Source organism: Meleagris gallopavo, chromosome 1 (genome assembly GCF_905368555.1).
Source record: "Meleagris gallopavo chromosome 1, MGAL_WU_HG_1.1, whole genome shotgun sequence".
Lineage (NCBI taxonomy): Eukaryota > Metazoa > Chordata > Aves > Galliformes > Phasianidae > Meleagris > Meleagris gallopavo.
Genome location: NC_139404.1, coordinates 63,326,216 through 63,346,606, shown reverse-complemented (window position 1 = coordinate 63,346,606; position 20,391 = coordinate 63,326,216). Strand labels below are relative to the sequence as shown.

Sequence of the window (20,391 nt, the reverse complement as noted above, 5' to 3'; positions counted from 1 at the left end):
AGATAACAAATTTATTTTGTTATCATCTCAATGGGACAGAAACATATGGACACTTCATGTCATTTACCACGTTGCGTAAGAAGCAGAGGAGATGGTGAAGAATCTGTCCAGATGCTGATTCTGAATCTTATTTTATCAAGAATATGGTCTGGGAACTTTGTTGCAACACTCCAGATCTTCCCAGTGTTTGTCTTCAAATCACTAGCAGGATAGGTGTTTCTTATTCTGAAAAGAACATGATGAAATTGTGTTTTAAAACAAAAAAGAAAAACAAAAATTCTACAAGATTCCAACAATAACAGTATTAGAAAAGTGACAGGAATTAAATTTTCTGTAGAGAGGAAAATGTTTTTATACATTAGTGAGATAACTATATATCCCTTTACTTAATATGAAAACCTTCCGTAAAAATCTTCACAGAACTTCACAAGACCACTGCTGAGCCTAACCTCAGTGAATCCATAAGGAGTTCAAGCACAAACTTCAGTGTATGGTGATGTGAATTTTAGCACAGTAGAAATGAGGGTGCTCAAATATGTGCTTTAATATCAGAGTTTTAATATAAAGCTAACCAAGAACACGTGCACAGACAGCTGTGAATAGGACAGCTGGTCAGAATGAATACAGGAACGTGCTTTCTATGCAAAATCTTAAGAAGTCTCTCTTTTCCCTCTGCTCTAGGATCCAATCTGAAATCCTCATTACTAAAACCCTGGGTATTTATGTAAATGTCTTTAAAGCGCAGTAACTGGTAGAGTCTCTGAGTCCTTCTGATCTTATATACCATTACCTATAAAATAAATTGCCCCTCCTCCTTTCAATTACCAAAGACTTGCAGAAATTAATTTCTCCAGAGGTGCCACTTCCTAATGAACACTAGTCACAGGTATTACTGTTGTCAGCTGTGATTAAACTTGCTTTTTAAGCAAATACACTTTGCAGCCTTAGGTAAGGGTACACATTGTACCCGCTGAAGCTTTACATTTCACTAATTGGCCTGAATATTTTAGTAGCTAAACTCAAACATCCTGTACTAAGCATCTCGTGTTCTTTTTTGTTTGTTAGCTCAAGCAGCATTTTGTAGTGACTGAGCTGGCAGCACTTTATACACTCTCTCATTACAGCATATTTTGAGCTATGATTCTCTCATAGAAAGTTCTTCATTATTATGCCCCCTTGCCTTAGAGCTGCTGCGCAATTCTCAACAGTATGAACTCTTCTTTTATGCCATGTATTTCTATAGAATAAGGAAAACAAAAAAAAAAATAAAAATAAAAAGGAAGAAGACAAAACCTAGGCTTCCAAAATTAATAATCCAGTGTAGCAGCCTATTTCTTATAATGAGAAGCCAGAGGCCATGATGTTTCAGTGGGGTAAGAAGAAATGAGGCTTGACAATACTTTCAGTATGTAAGATAGATTTATACTCGTAGTAAAAAGTCATTATATTACAGAAGCTGCTTTGGTGACCTGTGTATGTGATGTCAGTCTATTTCTTTTCTGAGAAATGTACACATAAAGCTTTCCCCCAGCACTGAATTCCCTCTTGTTACCTGTTTCTCTAAGAGATCCAAGGACTGAATAAGAGAGAAAACTTCACTATTTATTCTCCAGCATTAAACTAATGGGTTGTGTAGCCCTGCAGTGCATGCATCACCCTCTCAACTTGCTAGCAGGCATTTCAAAACAAAGTGAACCTCACCTCTTTTCTTACCTGCAGTTGGTCTATTTTTTAAGATAATATGGGATCGGAAATTTGCATTTTATGCCTTTTAGATAAAAACACATTCAGTTCCAGAAAGCGTTTATGGCTATGTATTGTCTTTAATTGATTAAGAGCTTCCTTTGGGCCTGAACTGGGGGGCAAAACATGTTCATCCCAGAATTCCAAAATACTTGGTCTTCCAAAGCATAACTGAAGTGCTATAGAAGTATTGTGTGAAATCCCAACCCATTTTCTGTGCTGTAGGAAATCGACATTTACAGAAACAAGTAATATTTACAGGGATTTGCTACTGCAAAACACGGGTATTTCTCTGTAGTTCAGAGCATATCTTTGAAGACAGAAGGAGCTGAAGAAACTCAGTATTTGACACCACTGAGCACTTGGCTTGTCAGCCTGACATCTTCTGAAATCAAACAGACTTAAAGATGTATTCTGAAAGCGTTTGTGGATGAACGTTTACTATGGCTATGGCCACAATTGTAAAAGAAACCTGATAAATGGATTTGGAAAACTCTTTTAAAGTTCGTATATGTACAATGAAATGTTTCGATTATAGACTGCTGTCTGTACAAGTATTACCTAGAGGAAAACATGATGAGTTTCTATTTGAGCAACGTGCTGGAACTGAAAGTTCACACGACAGAGTCTGAATCACATATTTTGCTTCTGATTTATAGAACTGACAGCTATTGAGATTCTTTGGGGAATGGAAGTATGCTCATTTGCTAAGACAGAAAATATTAGTTATTTGTGAACTGATGGATATTTTTGGTCTTTGCTGTGACATTTTCTCCTGAGAACGCTTTCTCGTGTGATAGAAGAAAGCAAAGACTATTCCTATCTTGCTATTAAAAGAGTACTTGCTAGTAGTGCACATTAAACAAGGTACTACAGAACAGGAATGACTTAATCCTATTCATCTTTTTAACCTTAGAAATAAACACATTTATTGAGGAAAAAAATAGAAAACTTCTATAATCAGAGTGCAAAGTTAAATGTAGAATGTTTGGACATAAAATCTAACGCTTGAGAGGAAAGGCTGTCAGGTGGACACAGTCAAGAACAGGGGTCAGACTGAGGAACTGCGGAAAAGAAACATAACCTGAGATACATGTCAGCTCCCATATAGCAGGGGAGTTGGAACTAGATGATCTTAAAGGACCCTTCCAACCCAAATCATTCAATGATTCTATGTGATTGAATACATTTTGAAGCCAATCACCCACTCTATGAACCTAAAATACATTCGCCACTTATTTGAGAGCATCATCAGATACAATTTTTCTTTCTTTTAAGAGAAACAGGCTGATTGCCCTTAAACACAATCAATTCATTAAAAACTGATTTTTAAAAAGGCATTACATTTTCCAGCTAATTTTCTGGGGAAAAAGGACTCCAAACATGCATTTGTGCTAACAACTTGATATTATTATTAGTGAATATCTACAAAGGAGAATGAAACTGCACAGATGGTCTAAAAAACTTGCATTTCTTAGTGCTGCTGTTTTAAAACAATTTCTTATTCTAATAAAGATTAAGGAAAAAAAAAAGTGCTCTATCCCGTTAAGACAAACTATTAACTTGTAACTGTAAACAATAATTAAAAGTATTTTTGTGGCTTGCTAAATTCAGCATTTCCTCAAGATATTCTGTTGTCAGTCAGTTGGTTCCTCCAGTACTTCTTCCTGTTTTGACCTGCTTTGAGCTGCACAGGCATTAATATTGTCCAAGTAAATGGAAGAAAATAAGACTTATTTCACACACTATAGACACCAGAGAGTTAAATTACTTATCAGGGACAAACATGTCAGATAAGCAAGAAAATATGTTTGGAATTAACATTTTTTTCTTATTATTTTAATATTTAAACCAAAATTAGGTGTATTTCTGCATTTAACCAGATATAGAAATTATGGCACTCTTCAGGAGTGCAGGGATAACCCACACAATTAATATAAATAAATGAAATGTCATTCTAACTGAGTAATGTTTTTTTATTACTTACTTCTCCACTGTACTGCAAAAAGAAACTGCATTTTCGTTACTCCCTTGATTTGCCTTAACCAGCTGGATAGACCAACCTGTAACCTAAAAACACAGAAATGAAAAGAAATGAAACAGATCTCAGTAATTTAGACAATATTTAGACATAAACAGAGGGAACATAAGACTAGCATTTGGTTCCATGTGAACAAAGGTTGTTATCTTATCATTCCTACCCTGACTCAGCAGAGCTCCAAGAAAGCACAAATAACAACATTTTGAATGCAGTCTTAATGCTCTCAGAGATAAAATGAAAAGTCACAAGTCATACACTGCCCAGGGTTTAATGATTTTTTTTTCCTTCTTGCAGAAAATAAATATTTCCAAGGCTTCAAAAAATCACCTACCTGTCAGAGCACAGACAAATACATGAAAAAAAAAAAAAAAGAAAAAAGAAAAAAAAAAGGGGAAAAGAAAGTTTATACTGAAGTGAATTTTAATTCTTATTTTCTCTTCTTTCTGCCCTTTAAAGATTGCTTCAAAATCCATAACCCTTTCTGGTAGCTCCCCAAGAAAGATAACAGGAATCCAGTGTATCCAATATGAACATGAAAAATCACCAGGTACTTTCTCCGAAGTTTGTCTAAGCTGCTATTTTGGATCAAAGCACTCACACCCCTATTTGGTATAGCACCCATCAGTTAAAATGCTACCTCCAGGAATGGTATAATACTATTACACCCACAAGCCCATTTTACAATTGTACATACAGACATATGGACTCAACACTGAGCAAAGACACCAAATTTTAAATCCTTTCACAAGAAAAAGCAACCAAAGTGAAAATACTTGTTAAAAAAATTATTTTCTCATAGAATCATAGAATTGCTCAGGTTGGAAATGATCTTGAAAATCATCAAGACCAACCACAACATAACCAAATTTACCCTAACTCTAACAATCCTCCGCTAAATCATGTCCCTGAGCACCACATCCAAGTGGTTTTTAAACACATCCAGGGATGGTGACTCAACCACCTCCCTGGGGAGCCTATTCCAGTGCTCATTTTAAGAATAACTTATTAGTAAATGACATAAAATGAAATAAAATTATTAAAGCTATACAATCTTTTTTTTTTTTTTTTTTTTCTCCTTCTTCTTCTGGAAAAAAGATGTGCAATGTTCCTGAAGACTTGCTGGCTGGGAAATTTTAAATGCAGTTCAAAAGATAGGATTATTATAAAAGGAAATATGAGAGATCTGATAGAAGCTGATCAGTGAGGAAACCACAGTGGCAGTGGTTTGGAAGTTATACAAACTCTTAATAAATCCTACCAGTCTTGAGACTCACTGTATCTAATATTTTCATTAACCACAATAGCACAAGCATTAGAAGAATGTTAATGAAATTTAAAGATAATAAGAGGGCATCATTAATAGCAGGGGAAAAAATAAAAAGGAATATCTGTAGGAAAAAGCAATGGATGAGATGGAGATTGAAATTACAGATTGAAATTAAACTTAGCAATACAAAGCAGAAGGCCATCATGCTCTGGTATTAAGAAAGGTGCTGAATGGCTGCAGGAGTTCCATCAATTCACTGCAAACCACAACTCTGCTGCTTCACTTTTTCCTGTCTGTGATTAGTTTTCTACCTCAATGGACATTATTAAAAATTTTTGGTAAAGGCTCAATATTCAGATGACTTGGTAACCGGAATGGGCTCCCAACATTAGACAGTTATCAAAACTCAAGCAAACTAAAATCTTGCAGGTGAGCAGCAATGGACAAGAGCTCTGCAGACGTAAGGACCACGCCAGCCTGAAGTTGAAAAGAAAGGACAAGCTGTGACTACCACAACAGGAGCACTGAAGGAGACTCCCATGGGAGAGAAGTCTGGAAACGCTCTTCTTCCAGAAGCACAAAACTTCCTTCTTTTCTTGAAATTCTGTCATTATAGAACCCAGGGAAAAAAATGCATGAAAGAAGAGAGCTAATAAATGGAAAATTAAGAAAACTGGGCCACAGGTGAGAAAAGATGATATGGACAGGACATTGAATGGAGCTAAATGTATAAAAAGCAAAACAGTAGCTGGGAACTGAGAAAGGAGGAACATTTGGAACTTGTTGCTCAGTGAGGCTGTGAATACCCCCTCCCTGGAAGCATTGAAGGTCAGGCTGGATGGGGTTTTGAGCAACCTGGTCTAGAGGAAGGTGTCCTTGCCTATACCAGGGGGTTGGAAGTAGATGATCTTAAGGGTCCCTTTCTATCCAAACAATTCTATGATTCTATGATCTTGGAATATAACCAAGGCGAGCGCCGTATCCAGGAAAGGCTGACCAGCCATGAGGATGTGGATCCCCAAGTTCATGGCTTGAAGGATGTGATTAACTACTAAAAGGTGGCAAAAAGGAGCTTGACAAAGAAGGGATCCTGACCCTCTCTTGCAGGAGATTGAAGTGAGAGCAGGATCTCTGAGCGTTTGCTGGCAGTTTTTCTGCCTGAAATTCTATGTAGACTAGCAGTAGTCTGCAGAGAGGGAATTACTGTAACATTGCTAACTGACTCAAACCTGTTCTGGGGCAGACAGCTATACAGTAGATCTATAGTTCTGTATTGGGCTTATGAGACAAGGTTTCGGTAGCAGGAGGCTGCGGGGCTGGCCTCTGTGAGCAGAGCCCAGCACTGCCCCGTGTCAGACCACATGGAACAGAGGCAGAGCAGCCACAAAGAAGCGGCAGAGATGAAGCGTTGTGGGCTGACTGTAGCCCCCATTCCCCATACCCCTGCGTTGCTTGGGAGGAGGAAAGTGGCTTTAGTTTGCTTTTAGTTCTCGTTGCTTTAGTCTGTTACTAGTATGCAGTAAATTACATTACTCTCAACATGGAATGCTTTTGCCTCTGATGGTAATTGAGTGATAGTGAACGGACTCCCTGTTCTTCTCTTAACCCTGTTGTCTCTGTTTTCAGGTGTCCAGAAACTTTAACTTCTTGCCATTGCATATAACAATAACATTTTAGTTACATGATCACACTTTTTTTTTATGGGTCTCTGATTATCACCCATTGCAAAGATCTGAAAGAGTGCAGTGAACAAGACAGAACTGGATATAAGAAGAACTGACAATGACAGGGATAAAGTAACAGTGCATCCCAGGAATCTTCCACCCATCCACAGACTTTTCATATGATGTTGGTTGACTCACCTGAACTGTCCTTTCTCAAAAACAAATAATATTTGCGTATTCCTCATTTCTGAAGTCCATAAGCTGAAATAATGTCTGGATTTGTGGGAAGTGAGCATTGCTAGTTATTCTGAAAAAATTTGATCCTAAACATCTTAAATGAAGTGCAGAAGTCTACTGGATACTTTATAGGTTGTATTGTAGCATTCTTTCTAATGCGGATAAAATAAAATTACTTGTCACAGATGTTACAAAGATCGTTTCTACAGTGTTTTTGAGTATCTGACTTGGTGGTGACAAGACCACAGAAAATTAATGTTTGTTTTATTACGAAGGACTTATTTCAAATAGCATGCATTAAACAAAGCCTAGGGCCGTACAATTGCATCCAAGAGCTCAGGATCGAAATGACAGTATAATTTCAGTAATGTGAATATTTCAGCTTGTGCACTTATGACCTATCTCAGTACTAAGCTGCATGTTTCAGCATCCTTTCCCATTTCATTCTATCTGTAGCCATAATTCTCAACTCCTCCTGCTCAAATGCATCATTCATATGTCCTGGACTTCACAAATTTCAACTGTGCTCATTCTTTCTTCTGCTGTGGTGTTCCACTTTGCTAGCCATTCTGATAGTCTTATTCAGCATCAGTGCTATTCTTCTGCCCTTGTAATCCTCTCAAAAGATTCCAGCTTGGTAGCAATGATTTACCTCTTCCCAGATTTTTTTTTTTTTTTTTTTTGTCCCAAGTTTTCTTTCACTTATTTTCCTTCTCTTGCTATCTCAAGACTCAGTTGCCATTTCCTTGACTTGTTTCGTTTTCTGTCCTGATATAGTTGCTTCTCCCTAAAGGAATTACTTTTACCACACTGATTTTTCTGCTACAAATTCTTTCCTTTCTCCCATTTCTTTTTCTTCTAGCTAAACTGCTCAAACACTTCCCTGACTTAAATCAAATCCTCCCACACTTTCAGTTGTATTTGCCCTTGACTCACTCTTCTCCTCTTCCCTCCTCTATAATTCTCTCTTCCTCCATCAGAAGCATTTGTACCTCTTCTTATATTCCTGCTTCCTCTAGCACGTCTTCATTGCATACAACAATTTAATCTCCTTCTGCTTGTTTGAATCCCATTGTTTTCTAGTTAACTCCTTAGAAGTCTTGTTGTTCTTTTCATCAAGATATCAGTATGCTTTAGTTTTCCTATTGTAAGTTAAAAACAAACAAAAAATTCCAAAAAGAATGAACAACAGCCTTTTGTCTCTCCACTTGTTAATCTCCACTTCTTGTATTAATCACTGAGCTTCCTAAATGTAATGTCTTGGATTAATTTTAAGAGTTCCCGTCCTCAGATTAATTTCCCTCCAAATACACTCCTCCTCTTTACTTCTATAGTTCTCTCTATTCACAGACAGAGAAACAAGTCAATCAAATGTCTCTTTCCCTTTGCTTTATGATACTGTGATTACTCAGAGATAAAAGCAGAAGGTGTAGCTAAACTGTCTTTTAATATTCCTGGTGCTGGAGTATCCTGTAGGCTATTTCAGGTTTCCTGTAATGATTCAGAATGCTAACAAGAACTAGGGGAAAGGGAAGATTTATCATTTTCTTTTTCCTTCTCTATGACAGAATTTTGAAAAAACAAAAATGAAGGGATACGACATCAGAGAGAGCCATGGGAATCCTAGAAGACATCATTATTAAAAATAGCAAAGCCATAAACAGAGGTATGAACACCTGATAGAAGAAGGAAAAAAAAACCAACATATATTTGCTTCAGAAAGACAGCTAAAGGCTGAATGTTACAGGGACGAGCTTTCACAGCCACAGTAGGTGTATTTATTTTTAGAAGAGAATTATATACACACACATAAGTATATGCAGCACATGGTGAAGTCAGGACATGGTATATTTCATCTCTCAGAGTAAGGATATATCAGTCAAGTGAAACACAAACAATCTGGCTTGACAGAAAAACACATTCATCATAATGCAGCGTTGTTTTGAATCTCAGGTTACATATCCAGTCAAACCAATTTGTTATCTATTTCAAACACTCCTTATTCCACATTTCTTACTTATCCCTCTGTTGCAGTTTTATAAGCCAAATAATTATAATGGCACAAAACCATATTACTGGTTATATTCTGAACCACTCATGAGTTCTAGACCATAATCTAGGTTCTCTTTGATTTAAAATAGCAAATTTTCATTAGAGCCAATAGAAATATTTCATTTTATACTAGGTGTAAAACTTGCATTATTACTTTAAAATGATATATATATGTATTCAATTAGTAGGTTGAAGAAATATGTTGACACTAATTATAAATCAGGTAAAACATGAAGCAGGTGGGACAAAGATTATGTCTTTATAAAATTCTGATTAGCTAGACAGAGTAGGCATCTTCCCTTCAGAAGTTATTTTTTATGGTCTGCTGGGTTCTCTTCTGATATTAGAATCAAAGGAAGAGGATGCTTGAATGTTTTCACGCTGTTAACTAATCATGTACTGATTGTTTGAGGGCATGCCTTCTGTAAACATATAAAAACACTGTGGGAAATTCTGACTGCCGAGAAATCAGAAGTTACACAATTATTGGAAAATACACCTGGTGCTTCCATACGTCTCTGTTTTAGGAAGTAGTAAAGAGCAAATAAGAAGCAAATAAGAAATCTCATATTTGTCTTTGGCCAACTGACAAAAATTCTCTACAGAACTAAAAGCTTTTCCTTCCCCCAAAGCATAAATATTTTCTTTTTCATCAGGTCTTAAAATAAAGTGCTTCTAATCCATGTTGCATCAGTTTGACTGCATACATAAAGTGTAAGGACATGGGCAATAAGCATCAAGAATTTTAAACATGTAACGTGATGGAAAGCACATCAGTGATAGCTAAGCAACAAGGTCCTAGACTACAGCAAGTGAGGGTTTGCTCAAATGCAACAGTGTGCATAGAAATAGGAAAGAAGCTGCTTACCTTCAGAAGGCCTCAGGAATACAGGGACCTCCAGTAAGATACCCTTGCCTCCACTTCCAACCCTTAAATGAGGACTGGGAAGGGGTAGATCCTGGCTCCATCCCTTCCTGTCACTCAGGTGCACTGCATGCATCTGAGCTCCCCTGGGTTGGCCCTGCCTTCCCAGCAGAGGCTCAGTCACTGTTTCCGTGACTTAGAATTTCTGCTACAAAACGCTTAATATCAGAAAATATAAATACCTCTCTGTCATGTCCAGAGCTGTTTGGCCAGGTAGGTCCTATGCTGAATTGTCTGGAAGTATTGGTTAAACAGGCTTCCCCATTTCCACTTTCATCTCTTCTTTCTCCAAGTGGATAGTTGTCCAAGAAAACAGAACATTGAGCATCTACATTATCAAAAGCAATCTGAAAATTCCAATATGTGTAGCCTCTCTCCACATTTGAATTAAACACATTGGTGACTGCAGTTATACTATTCCTTCTGTAGATTTCTCTCTCTTGATTGTATGGGTAGGAATCCATCAGAGAGAAGTTTCCATCATCAGACAGTAAGGACGACTTGAAACCTATATTTGGTGACATTGTGCCTTGTTGCCAGTGAGGTACAAAATTTTCAGAGTGAAGTTCACCACAAGCAACTGAAGGATGACTGCAAAGTTGTTGTTCTGGCACATTCAGACTAAAGTTATCTGATGTGAAAAAATGTTCTTCATGATGATGTAAATGTGATGAACCATAAAAGAAAAATTCATTGTTGACTTCATCAACTATTTGATCAAAGCCTAGATAGACCTTTCCGTAAGAACCAGAATGGTATGCCGGGTAAGATGCTTGATGTCCAGCATGTCCTTCAAGAAATTCACCACCTGACAAAGGCACCTTTCCAAAGTATGCCATTTCTGATTTTTCTCTTCAGTCTTGTTAATCTTCAAGGAAGTCTTACATAGTTTCAAAGTCAAAAGAGTGGTGTTCAGAATTGGAGCTATATAACCCCACTGCAAGAAAGCACAGAATAAGAGTTAAACAAACAAACAAAAAATCTGGTATAGTGAAAGCCATATTTTGGTCTCCTTAGTTTAGAGCTTTCTCCATGAGATGTAAAGATTTGAATGCCTTTTGACTGATCTTTATTTCCAGGTGGCCTTAAAATTATTTTTATTTATTTCCTGGATTCACGAATAATATCAAAAGAATGTCTAAAATGACTAATCTAAAATACTAATTTTGACAAAAACTAAAGAAAATGTCCACATAATTCCCATTATTTTACACTTGTATAGCACACATAAGGCAGAAATGCAAAAGAAGAGAGTAGGAAAGCTTTATATTAACGACAGTTCCATTCATATACTCTTTTTTTTTTTTTTTTTTTTTCATCTCTAAAATTTCTTGATATGATATCATTTTTTATCCTACAGAGGTTAAGCCAGTGAAAGAACAAGGACAAAATATGGAAGACTTGGACCTCCAATTTCTATTATAAGCACTACACCAAAAAAAGCTTGTATGTGACATATATAAATAAGAATAATTATAAATAAATTTCAGCCTTTTGTTTGTTTGTTTTCCAAAAAAAACCAACATCTGAAAAGCCCGAGATTATATCTCTGTTATTAAATTAATAGGACAGGACATAAGCTTCTGCAGTAGTTCACCATCATTCAAACTTATCAGCAAATTTCCTAATCCAATTTTGTAACGAAACTCAAAAATACCTAACAGCTCAAATCTGATCTATTCCACTTGCTCTTAACAACTTGGTCTGTTGCATTTATTAGTATAGAAGAAGAAACACACACAGCATGAAATAGTAATACCACCAAGTATGTAGTTTTGCTGGGTATTTTATCACAGAGAATAAATGGAAACATCTGATTTAATAATTCAATAAAAATATATATTACCTAGCAGAAAAAAAAACAACACTACTGAGATGAAAAGTACACTCACTCAATATTGTTAAAGCTTAACACCACAAATTGTTTTTCCAATATGTCCCCAAGATGTATACTATATTAGCTTCGATAATACTGCCTTGCAATGAAAACTTATACTACAACAGAAGGTATTCATCACTGTTTTGTTTATTTTTATTTTATTTGAAGTCAAACTCTAGGTGACAGAGACTTCTATCACCCAGAGTCAGGAATGAGAAGAAAAATGTAAAGTTAAATAGGATGAAAAGACATTTCCACATATCAACTTAGTAATTCCATGTGCTGTGTATATTGGTAGGCCTTAACTGTGTTGAAGTAAAAAAAGAAAAAAAGATATTTATGATGTTGCCAGGGAACTAAAATGATGCATATCACTTTGAATACCACCATGAACTTCAATTACCAGCTCAGTCCCTGCAAATTTCTCCCATAGTATATCCTGAAGTACACTCGTAGATGAATAAAAGAAACATAAGAAAGAAAAAGATACATCCATTAAATCAACAGAAATAACTTCTTTTATTCTATTTTTTTTTTTTAATTATTACTATTATAAAAAATGGAATACATAGGAAAAATAAAAGACTGGAGAATGCTCTACCTTCTTAATTAAGTTTGGCTACTGGGAAGACTGTAATAAAGGCACAAAAAATGCAGTGCTCTTTACTCCCTTTTAACAGTTTCTAAAATATTTTCTTTACTTTTCAAACCAATTCCATTTACAATGATACGTTAATAGCGAATAGCTAACCCTGCTTCTTATATCACTACAGCTTTTGTGCATAGCATCCCATGTTTCTCAGGCAGATAAAAAGACACATATCTCACCTCCATCCATCCGTATGCAACTGCTTATCTCCTGCACTCTCCATACTGCAGGGGAAGTATTGCTTCTCCTGACTTTACTCTTGAAAGTATTGCTACCTGACTTTAAAAGCAGGCCAGATAGATACAATGTCAAAGGCTGGAAGGAGAACGATTTGTATGATTTGTTCCCATGCTGTTCTCACTGGGCTGAGGGGTCCACATGAGAAATGAGACTCTGCACAATGCATGGCAAAGGGAGCAGATGCATGCAGCAGTGTATAGCACCACATCTCTTTTACACTGGCACATGATTAAAGTGAACAATTTAGACTGGAAACTCATCATGTCATGCTGTAAATCTCAGTGTTTTAAGTCTCACCTGCTCAGTTTTTATGGCTGGGCTCTGTATTTAGACCAACTCCTGATCCTTTTCAAAGCAACACCCACTTTCAGGGAAGGATTTGGCTTTTTGCCTGCCACTATTACTGCATCTGAATTATGTGAAGTGCACTGACAACACTGAGTTTTCAGAAATCACTAACAAAATGAAAATGTATAATGCAAGCTTTTTGTTTGTTTGTTTTTTTAAAAAAGGTTAAGTTTCAGGGCTCATTTTCTTTCCTTTATGGTTTCTGAAATTACATTTTGGAGAGTTTCACAATTTTTCTGTGCAATATGAATACTTCCTTTTCTTTGAAATGACAATTCGTATTTTCACATAATTGCATACTTCTGGGATCTGGGGCTTTAAAGACAAATCCCAACAAATTATGTAAAATATTCACTACAAACCAAGGGAGCCAACAGCATGACACAATGCTCTCAACACTGTCGGCCATCTTACCATACCGGAATACTTCCCTTATTTCTGCATGCACATGCATTCCAGTATAAAAGCTTTGTGCACTGTAGGCTCCATTTTCTCTCTCTTTTTTTTTTTTTTTCTTTTTTTTTTTCTTCCCCGGAACCCAGAAGTGCAATACTGGTTCAGTTGCTAAGCAGTAAGAATATATGTTGCAACCTCTTACCTGAAACACACAGTTTGTTAGAAGAATATACAGCCTCCTATTTCTTCCTGTTCACAGACATTTTCAGATGACCTATGTGCTTTCAGCACCAAGGGGGTGTAACTTATTTGTCAGACGCTTCCCTTCCCGTTTAACCGGTTTACTGAGGTAATGATTCCTTCCCATGGTTTCCTTCAGGGAAATTTCAAACAGTAGCAACAATAAAAAATAACAAACACCTTATCTGTTGTTTCTCTCATTACTTAAGAACCATACTTTTTTTTTTTCCCCTCTACCCCTTCTTTAAACACGGTGGTAGATGATCTCACACTTACAGAGCATGTATCAAACATGCTTAAAATAAAGAGACAACTTCTCCATGGGAAAGGCTGCAATTACACCAGGATTTAGAACTTTTACTCCACGCCATCTTTATGCAGCTTCTTTCTGCCACTGGTGGTGGGAACTCTGAAAGGAGCTCTTTGCTCACAGGAGAAATGGAAGGTTTGCTTGGCAGAGAGGTCCTCTGCCTTTGGCTCCTCAGTCTGCAGAGTTGGGGCACTCTTAAGAGGGAAGAACCTTCCTTACACTGGGATAATTTTTCAAGAATCGATAAAGCCTTAGCACCTTTGAAAAGGGCCTTAAGAACTGGAATACAACTGAAGAACTGAAGAACTGAAATACAACACCAGTTGCTAACTTATTCCTAGACCTCAGGTTTGCCAGGTCTCTCCCATAAAAGGGGGCAGCAGAGGCAGTTCCAGACACAACATGGAAGGAAATCCCTCTGGGCCCATCTGCTTCCAAACTTTGTACCATCACTTAAAAAGGAATAAATTAACCCACCAAGGTGGCTACTCAGAAATCACCCAAAAAATCCAATCCTAGTCTACTTCAAGGTTATTAAAAGCTGAGAAATATCCTTAAAGAAGGTGAGACGGTCAGTATAAACAAAACTTTTCCAGTTATTAAAGGCTGTACATTAAGACTGAACAGAACAGGACAAAGCATTTAAAGTTAATAATTAAGTAGAGATATCTTATATCTGATAAACTGAATGAATAATAATTTGATAAAGCATTACTGGGAAAACTGTATATCAAAGTACCGTGAAAGCTGTCAGTGGCGTCACAGTGATTTAAAAGCAGTTTGTCAAGGACAAAAGTTATTTCAGTTGGTGAAAGGTGATGTTTTCCTTCTCATATATACTCCAACCCTTTAAAAATGCTACCTTGCCTACAGGCCATTTGGTGGCATTTATACTGCACTGTAGGCATTACCAACGATTTCTGTGAAGTGATCCTGAGAGAGGATCACGCCAATTTTAGAGGCTGCCATTTCTTAATATATGGCAGCGTGACTGAGGGATATTGCTTCATCTCACAGAGACTGAATGTCCTAAAAGGAGGAGGATACAGAAAGCAGAGGAAATATGCATGGGAAGAGCCTGTGTTCCCAAGCCAACACAGAAAGCTGTATGTGTAACATGAACTGAGCTGGGACATGTCCTGGCCCTACGATGATTTCCATGAGAGAGTTATGAAGATTTTTCTTGGGAAACCCTGAACTTTTTCACAATTATTTACTTTCTGTTTCCCAACAAAGCAATAGATGGGAAACTGCTGAGTCACTTTCTACTCTAATTTCCTCCTAGAACTATGGAGAATCATCTCCTCCCCTTTTGCTGGCATGTGGGAAAATCTACATAGACAAAGAAAAGTGGAAACTCACTGGGATGTTGCCTTCTGTTCTGTTAGACACTCTTGCTGCTCCACCAACTGGCAGGAACCTACACCTCACTAAAATTAAAGACAAAACGTGTGTTTTATTTAGCCATATATGAGCTTACGTGTATGACTTTCTTCTGATAAAAAGCTGCAAGTAAAGAGCTGGTGAAGTAGTTGCTCTTACACACCCCAAGATGTACAGCATCGTCAGCAGGTCGTTGCTTTAAGTCTTGCTTCATCCTGAGTTTGGAGCTTTCCCAAACCGCACCCTTGCATTTGAAACCTTGAGGCTTTGCATTTAGCAGGCTTGTAAAGAGAATGCAGCAAAGTGTTTCAGCAGTCTGGGACCAGACGCCTGGCTAAACACCCAGCCACTGAGGACACTTCCATTTCCTCACAGATCCAACCGCCCCTGTTACTATTCTCCAGTGCCACCTACTGTCATTTTCCCAGAACTGTGGAGCAAGGAATAGAGATCATCGTGTCAAGCACAGTAACAATTAAGTTTTATGTCTGGCTGCAGGGGATGTCATCACGTCTATCATTGTCGCTAATAAATATTACCCCTGTCAGAAACCTGCCCTATATGAGGAAGATTCATGGTTCTTGAGACCCTGCCTGCAGATGATGAGATGCTACTTCTCTTAGATCAGTTTTCCTGCTGCAATCAAAGTGATGACAACAGATCAGCAAAACTGTATAGAGTTTTTCCACATGTTAGTGACAACGATAACAATAACAACAAAGTAAACAATGCCTAGATTTTATTTTGTTTAAGCAGCAGAGGAAAAAAGAATTCTAGTAACAAAAAGATGTGTTTAAGATCTGTTTCGCTGCACCCTGCCCTTATTTCTTTCTCACTTTCAAGATTTGCACAGTGGGTACTGTATGTTATACGTCTGGTAAAACCCAGCAGAGTAGATGCTGCTGGGCAAGAAGAATAAATGTCTGAACAAACATGACAGTGTTCGAATCATTATGATGTGACTCACCTATTAAGAGGACTTATGTTGTAAAGGGCAAAAAGGACTTGCCAATTTGGAAAACATTCCTCATTCTCTATTTATTCACACAGAATAAATCAAGGAAACTGACAGAGTAAGAGAGATAAGAAAGCAAAGTTTCACTTTTCCATGAGAAAGAGATAGATTATGTTATATTTTATACGGAAGACGTTTTTTAAAGCTCTGCTGACTCCTACATATAATATACAAATTTACTAGGTTACCAACATTTGAAATACCCTGTTGTGAAAGACCTACCTCCCCAGTCTGAACATATGGAATGCAAAGCTAACCATGACTAAATGTAGACTATGGATTTTAATCTCTCCTTTCATGTGAACATCTTCTGTGCTTTGATCCTGTAAAAGGAACAACACATTTTACCGGGGTTGTTTCTGGGAGCAACAGTGATTCCAGCTTCAAAAATCAAATTGCTGAGAAAATTGAGTGCTGAAATGGAGATCAATCTCGTCTCAGCTTTCTTAGAATACAGTTAAAATAAGACATGTAGGCAGATTTTTATATATCCCTACATGTATGCATACACACTATATACATAAATATACATGTATGCATGCATGCATATATAAAAATATGTGTAAGCATATATATATATATTATATATGTGCTTACACAGATATAGGTGCATACATACATAAAAGAGTGCAATAAACACTAAATAACCCAGCTAAAATGTTTCAAAGGAGAAGTAAAGCCTAGAGTTTCAGGTGAGAGAGCCAAACTTCCCAAAGGTGAATTCCTAAAGCCAAAACCTTCTTTCACACTGCTTTTAAAATTTTGCTTTGTGCTGTTTGCTTCCATTTCCCTTACCTTCTGTGATTTTTTCACTGCTCTTTTTGCCTTCCCAGTCCAGCGTACCTGCTCAATGGCTTTCTGTTAAACTCAGCTTTGTCATTCCAATATACTCAAAAAAGTTTGTTGACCTTCCAGAAATTGTTCATATCATACACTGTACAAATATAAAAACAGAGTCTTGTGATACTAGCATGCTGTTAAAGCAAGCTCTCTACATTCTACAGAAGACTTTCTCCTATGGAAAATTTAGCAAGTTTGTTCAAAACCTTTTCTAAGACTCCCTCTCTCATTGCAGTCCACAGTGCATAGGCATCTGGGGGATTTCTGGAGCAGAAGAGCCCCAGAGAGAACAGAGATCAGCTTCAAAGCACAGAGTTCAGTCACTCCGGTGAATATGAGCCAGGGTGACAGAGCCAGGGCGACTTTGCTATTGTAGCCTGGCAGAATGACCCTACATGGCCTCAGGGAACAGTATTATGACTGCATTGAAGAGAACATAAATTAAGCATGACTTTAAACTCAGCTCATGAGATGTGAGGGGGAAGTTTTTCACTGAGAAGGTGGTGAGGTGCTGGCACAGGCTGCCCAGGGAAACTGTGGGTGCCCTGTCCCTGGAGGTGTTCAAGGTCAGGTTGGATTGGGTCCTGGGCAGCCTAATTTAGTGCATGATTTAGTGGCTGGCAACCTTGCCTGTGGCAGGGAGGTTGGAACTAGATGATATTTGAGGTCCCTTCCAACCAAAACCAAAATTCAGTGATTCTATGATTCTATGAAAATAGGGATGAGGAACTGGTAATAAACTTACGTTCATGATGTCAAAGGTATCTTCAGGTCAACCAATGAAATTATAAAACATAGTACTATAAACCAGTATATTATAAGCTAGTATATACAGAAAAAAAACTAGTATAACAGCTAAAGGTTATATGCTCTATTGTCTTTATCAAAGAAAACAAGTAATTGTTTAAACATAAAACTACACCTATCTAAGATCAAAACAATATCTTACTTACACAGTATTAATTTTGTCTCAATTTGCATTTCTGAGAGGATGCTTTTAGAATCCTAGAATGGCTTGTGTTGGAAGAGACCTTTGAGATCATCTAGTTCCAATACCTCTGCTATCGGCGGGGACACCTCCCACTAGACCAGGTTCTTCAAAGCCCCATCCAGCCTGGCTCCTCCAAGGAGAGATCATCCACAACCTCACTAGGCAACCTGTTCCAGTGTCTCATCACCCTCACAGTACAGAATTACTTTTTAATATTTAGTCTAAATCTGCTCTCTTCCAGTTTAAAACCATTTTCCCTTGTCCTTTTGCAACATGTTCTCATAAAATGTCCCTCCCCAGCTTTTCTGTTCGTCCTCCTCAGGTACTGGAAGATTGCTATATGGTCCCCCTGGAGCCTTTTCTTCTCCAGTCTGAAGAGCCCCAACTCTCTCAGCCTGTCCTCGTCAGGGAGGTAGTCCAGCCCTCTCATCATCTTTGTGACCCTCCTCTGGACACACTCCAACATCTCGATGTGCTTCTTTTGTTGGGACTCCCAGAACAGGATGCAGTACTCCAGGTGGAGTCTCATGAGAGCGGAGTAGAGGGGCAGAATCACCTCCCTCAACTTGCTGGTCACATTTCTCTTGATGCAACCCAGGACATGGCCGGCCTTCTAGGCTGCAAGTGCACACTGCCAGCTCACATTGAGTCTTTCATCAAATGACACCCCCAAATCCTTCTCCTCAGGGCTGCTTGCAGGCCATTCTCTGCCCAGCCTGTAACCTGTGCTTAGAATTGTCCCGACCCAGGTGCAGAACTTTGCACTTGGCCTTGTTGAACTTCATGAAGTTGGCATGGGCCCACCGCTCAAGTGTGTCCAGGTCTCTGGATGTCATCCCTTGCCTCTAGCGTATCAACTGCATCACACACGCTGGCATAATCTGCAGACTTCCTGAGGGTGCTCTCAATCCCACTGTCCATGTCACCTACAAAGATGTTAAGCAACAGTTGTCCCAGCACTGATCCCTAAGGAATGCCACTCATCACCAGTCTCCACTTGGACACTGAGCCATTAACCACAACTCTCTGAATGCAACCATCCAGCCAATTCCTTATACAAGGAGTGATCTATTCATCAAATCCATTTGTCTCTGATTTGGTGACCAGACTGTCATGTGTGTCAAAAACTTTGCACAAGTCCAGACAGATGCCATCAGTTGCTCTTCCCTTATCCACTGATTCTGTAACTCCACCATAAAGGGCACCAATTTTGTCAGGCACAATTTACCTTGGTGAAGCCATGTTGGTTACCACCAATCACCTCACCTTTATTTCCCATGTGCCTTAGTAGGGCTTTCAGGAGGATCTGCTCCATGATCTTGCCAGGCACAGATGATGAGACTGACTGGCCTGCAGTTCTCTGGATCTTCTTTTTCTTTCTTGAAAATGGAGGTTATGTTTCCCCTTTTCTGATCAGTGGAGACTTCACCAGACTGCCATGACCTTCCAAATATGATAGATAGTGGCTTGGCAACTTCATCCACCAGTTCCTTCGGAACCCATGGGTGGATCTCATCAGGTCCTACGGACTTGTGCACCTCCAAGTTCTTTAGATGGTCTTGAACTTGATCTTCACTTACAGTGGACAGATATTCCTTCTCCCAGTTCTCACCTTTGCTTTCTGCAGCTTGGGCGGTGCAGCTAGAGCCCTTTCCAGTGAAGACTGTGACAAAGAAGTCATTGAGCACTTCAGTTTTCTCTGTGAACTTTGCAACCAGGTCTCCAGTTTCCTTCCATAGAGGGTCCACATATCTCTGTTAGCAACAGTGCACACATTCCAGTCCTACAATATGTATCTTAAATAATGTAGTATTTCTGAATTTTCATTAGACTTCTTGCAGAGGGGTAGCTTCTTGCATTTTTCTTTCTATTTTAATTTTACTTTCATAATTGCTCACAGCATGACTGAAATGCTTGCTTTGAAAAAAAAAATCCACAAACCAAACATATGGTTTTCACAAAAAAATTGTCATAGGCTATATATATAGTTTTTAAACCAATTGAACAGCATTCCTTATATGCAATTCAAGATATAAAGCATCTGCTTAGATAGCTAATTTGGCTGCATACCTAGGTTGCCTATGCATGCCAACAAAGCATTCATTATTGTTTTCATTAAAACTTTACCTGCAGCATGGAAACCAACAATAATTTACTCGAGTTTCTGCATA

At 38.1% G+C, this 20,391-nt stretch overlaps 1 protein-coding gene across 6 annotated transcripts in view; it reads right to left on the bottom strand.

Moving 5' to 3' along the window:
* The window catches only part of PIK3C2G (phosphatidylinositol-4-phosphate 3-kinase catalytic subunit type 2 gamma), a 290,952-nt gene that overhangs the window by 194,995 nt on the left and 75,566 nt on the right, over window positions 1–20,391 (bottom strand). For 2 of the 6 annotated variants that reach the window (XM_085231006.1, XM_085230996.1), the window contains exons 1-6: window positions 15,538–15,671; window positions 15,354–15,421; window positions 13,644–13,814; window positions 10,112–10,866; window positions 3,731–3,813; window positions 68–225 (exon numbers count right to left, since the gene is read on the bottom strand). In XM_085231006.1, coding sequence (XP_085087132.1) covers window positions 68–225; window positions 3,731–3,813; window positions 10,112–10,768 — 898 coding nt within the window. In that variant the 5' untranslated portion in view covers window positions 10,769–10,866; window positions 13,644–13,814; window positions 15,354–15,421; window positions 15,538–15,671. Of the gene's footprint in view, window positions 1–67; window positions 226–3,730; window positions 3,814–10,111; window positions 10,867–13,643; window positions 13,815–15,353; window positions 15,473–15,537; window positions 15,672–20,391 lie in introns of those variants that run through there. The other 4 variants (XM_085230990.1, XM_085230979.1, XM_085230963.1 and 1 more) reach the window with 3 other exon arrangements.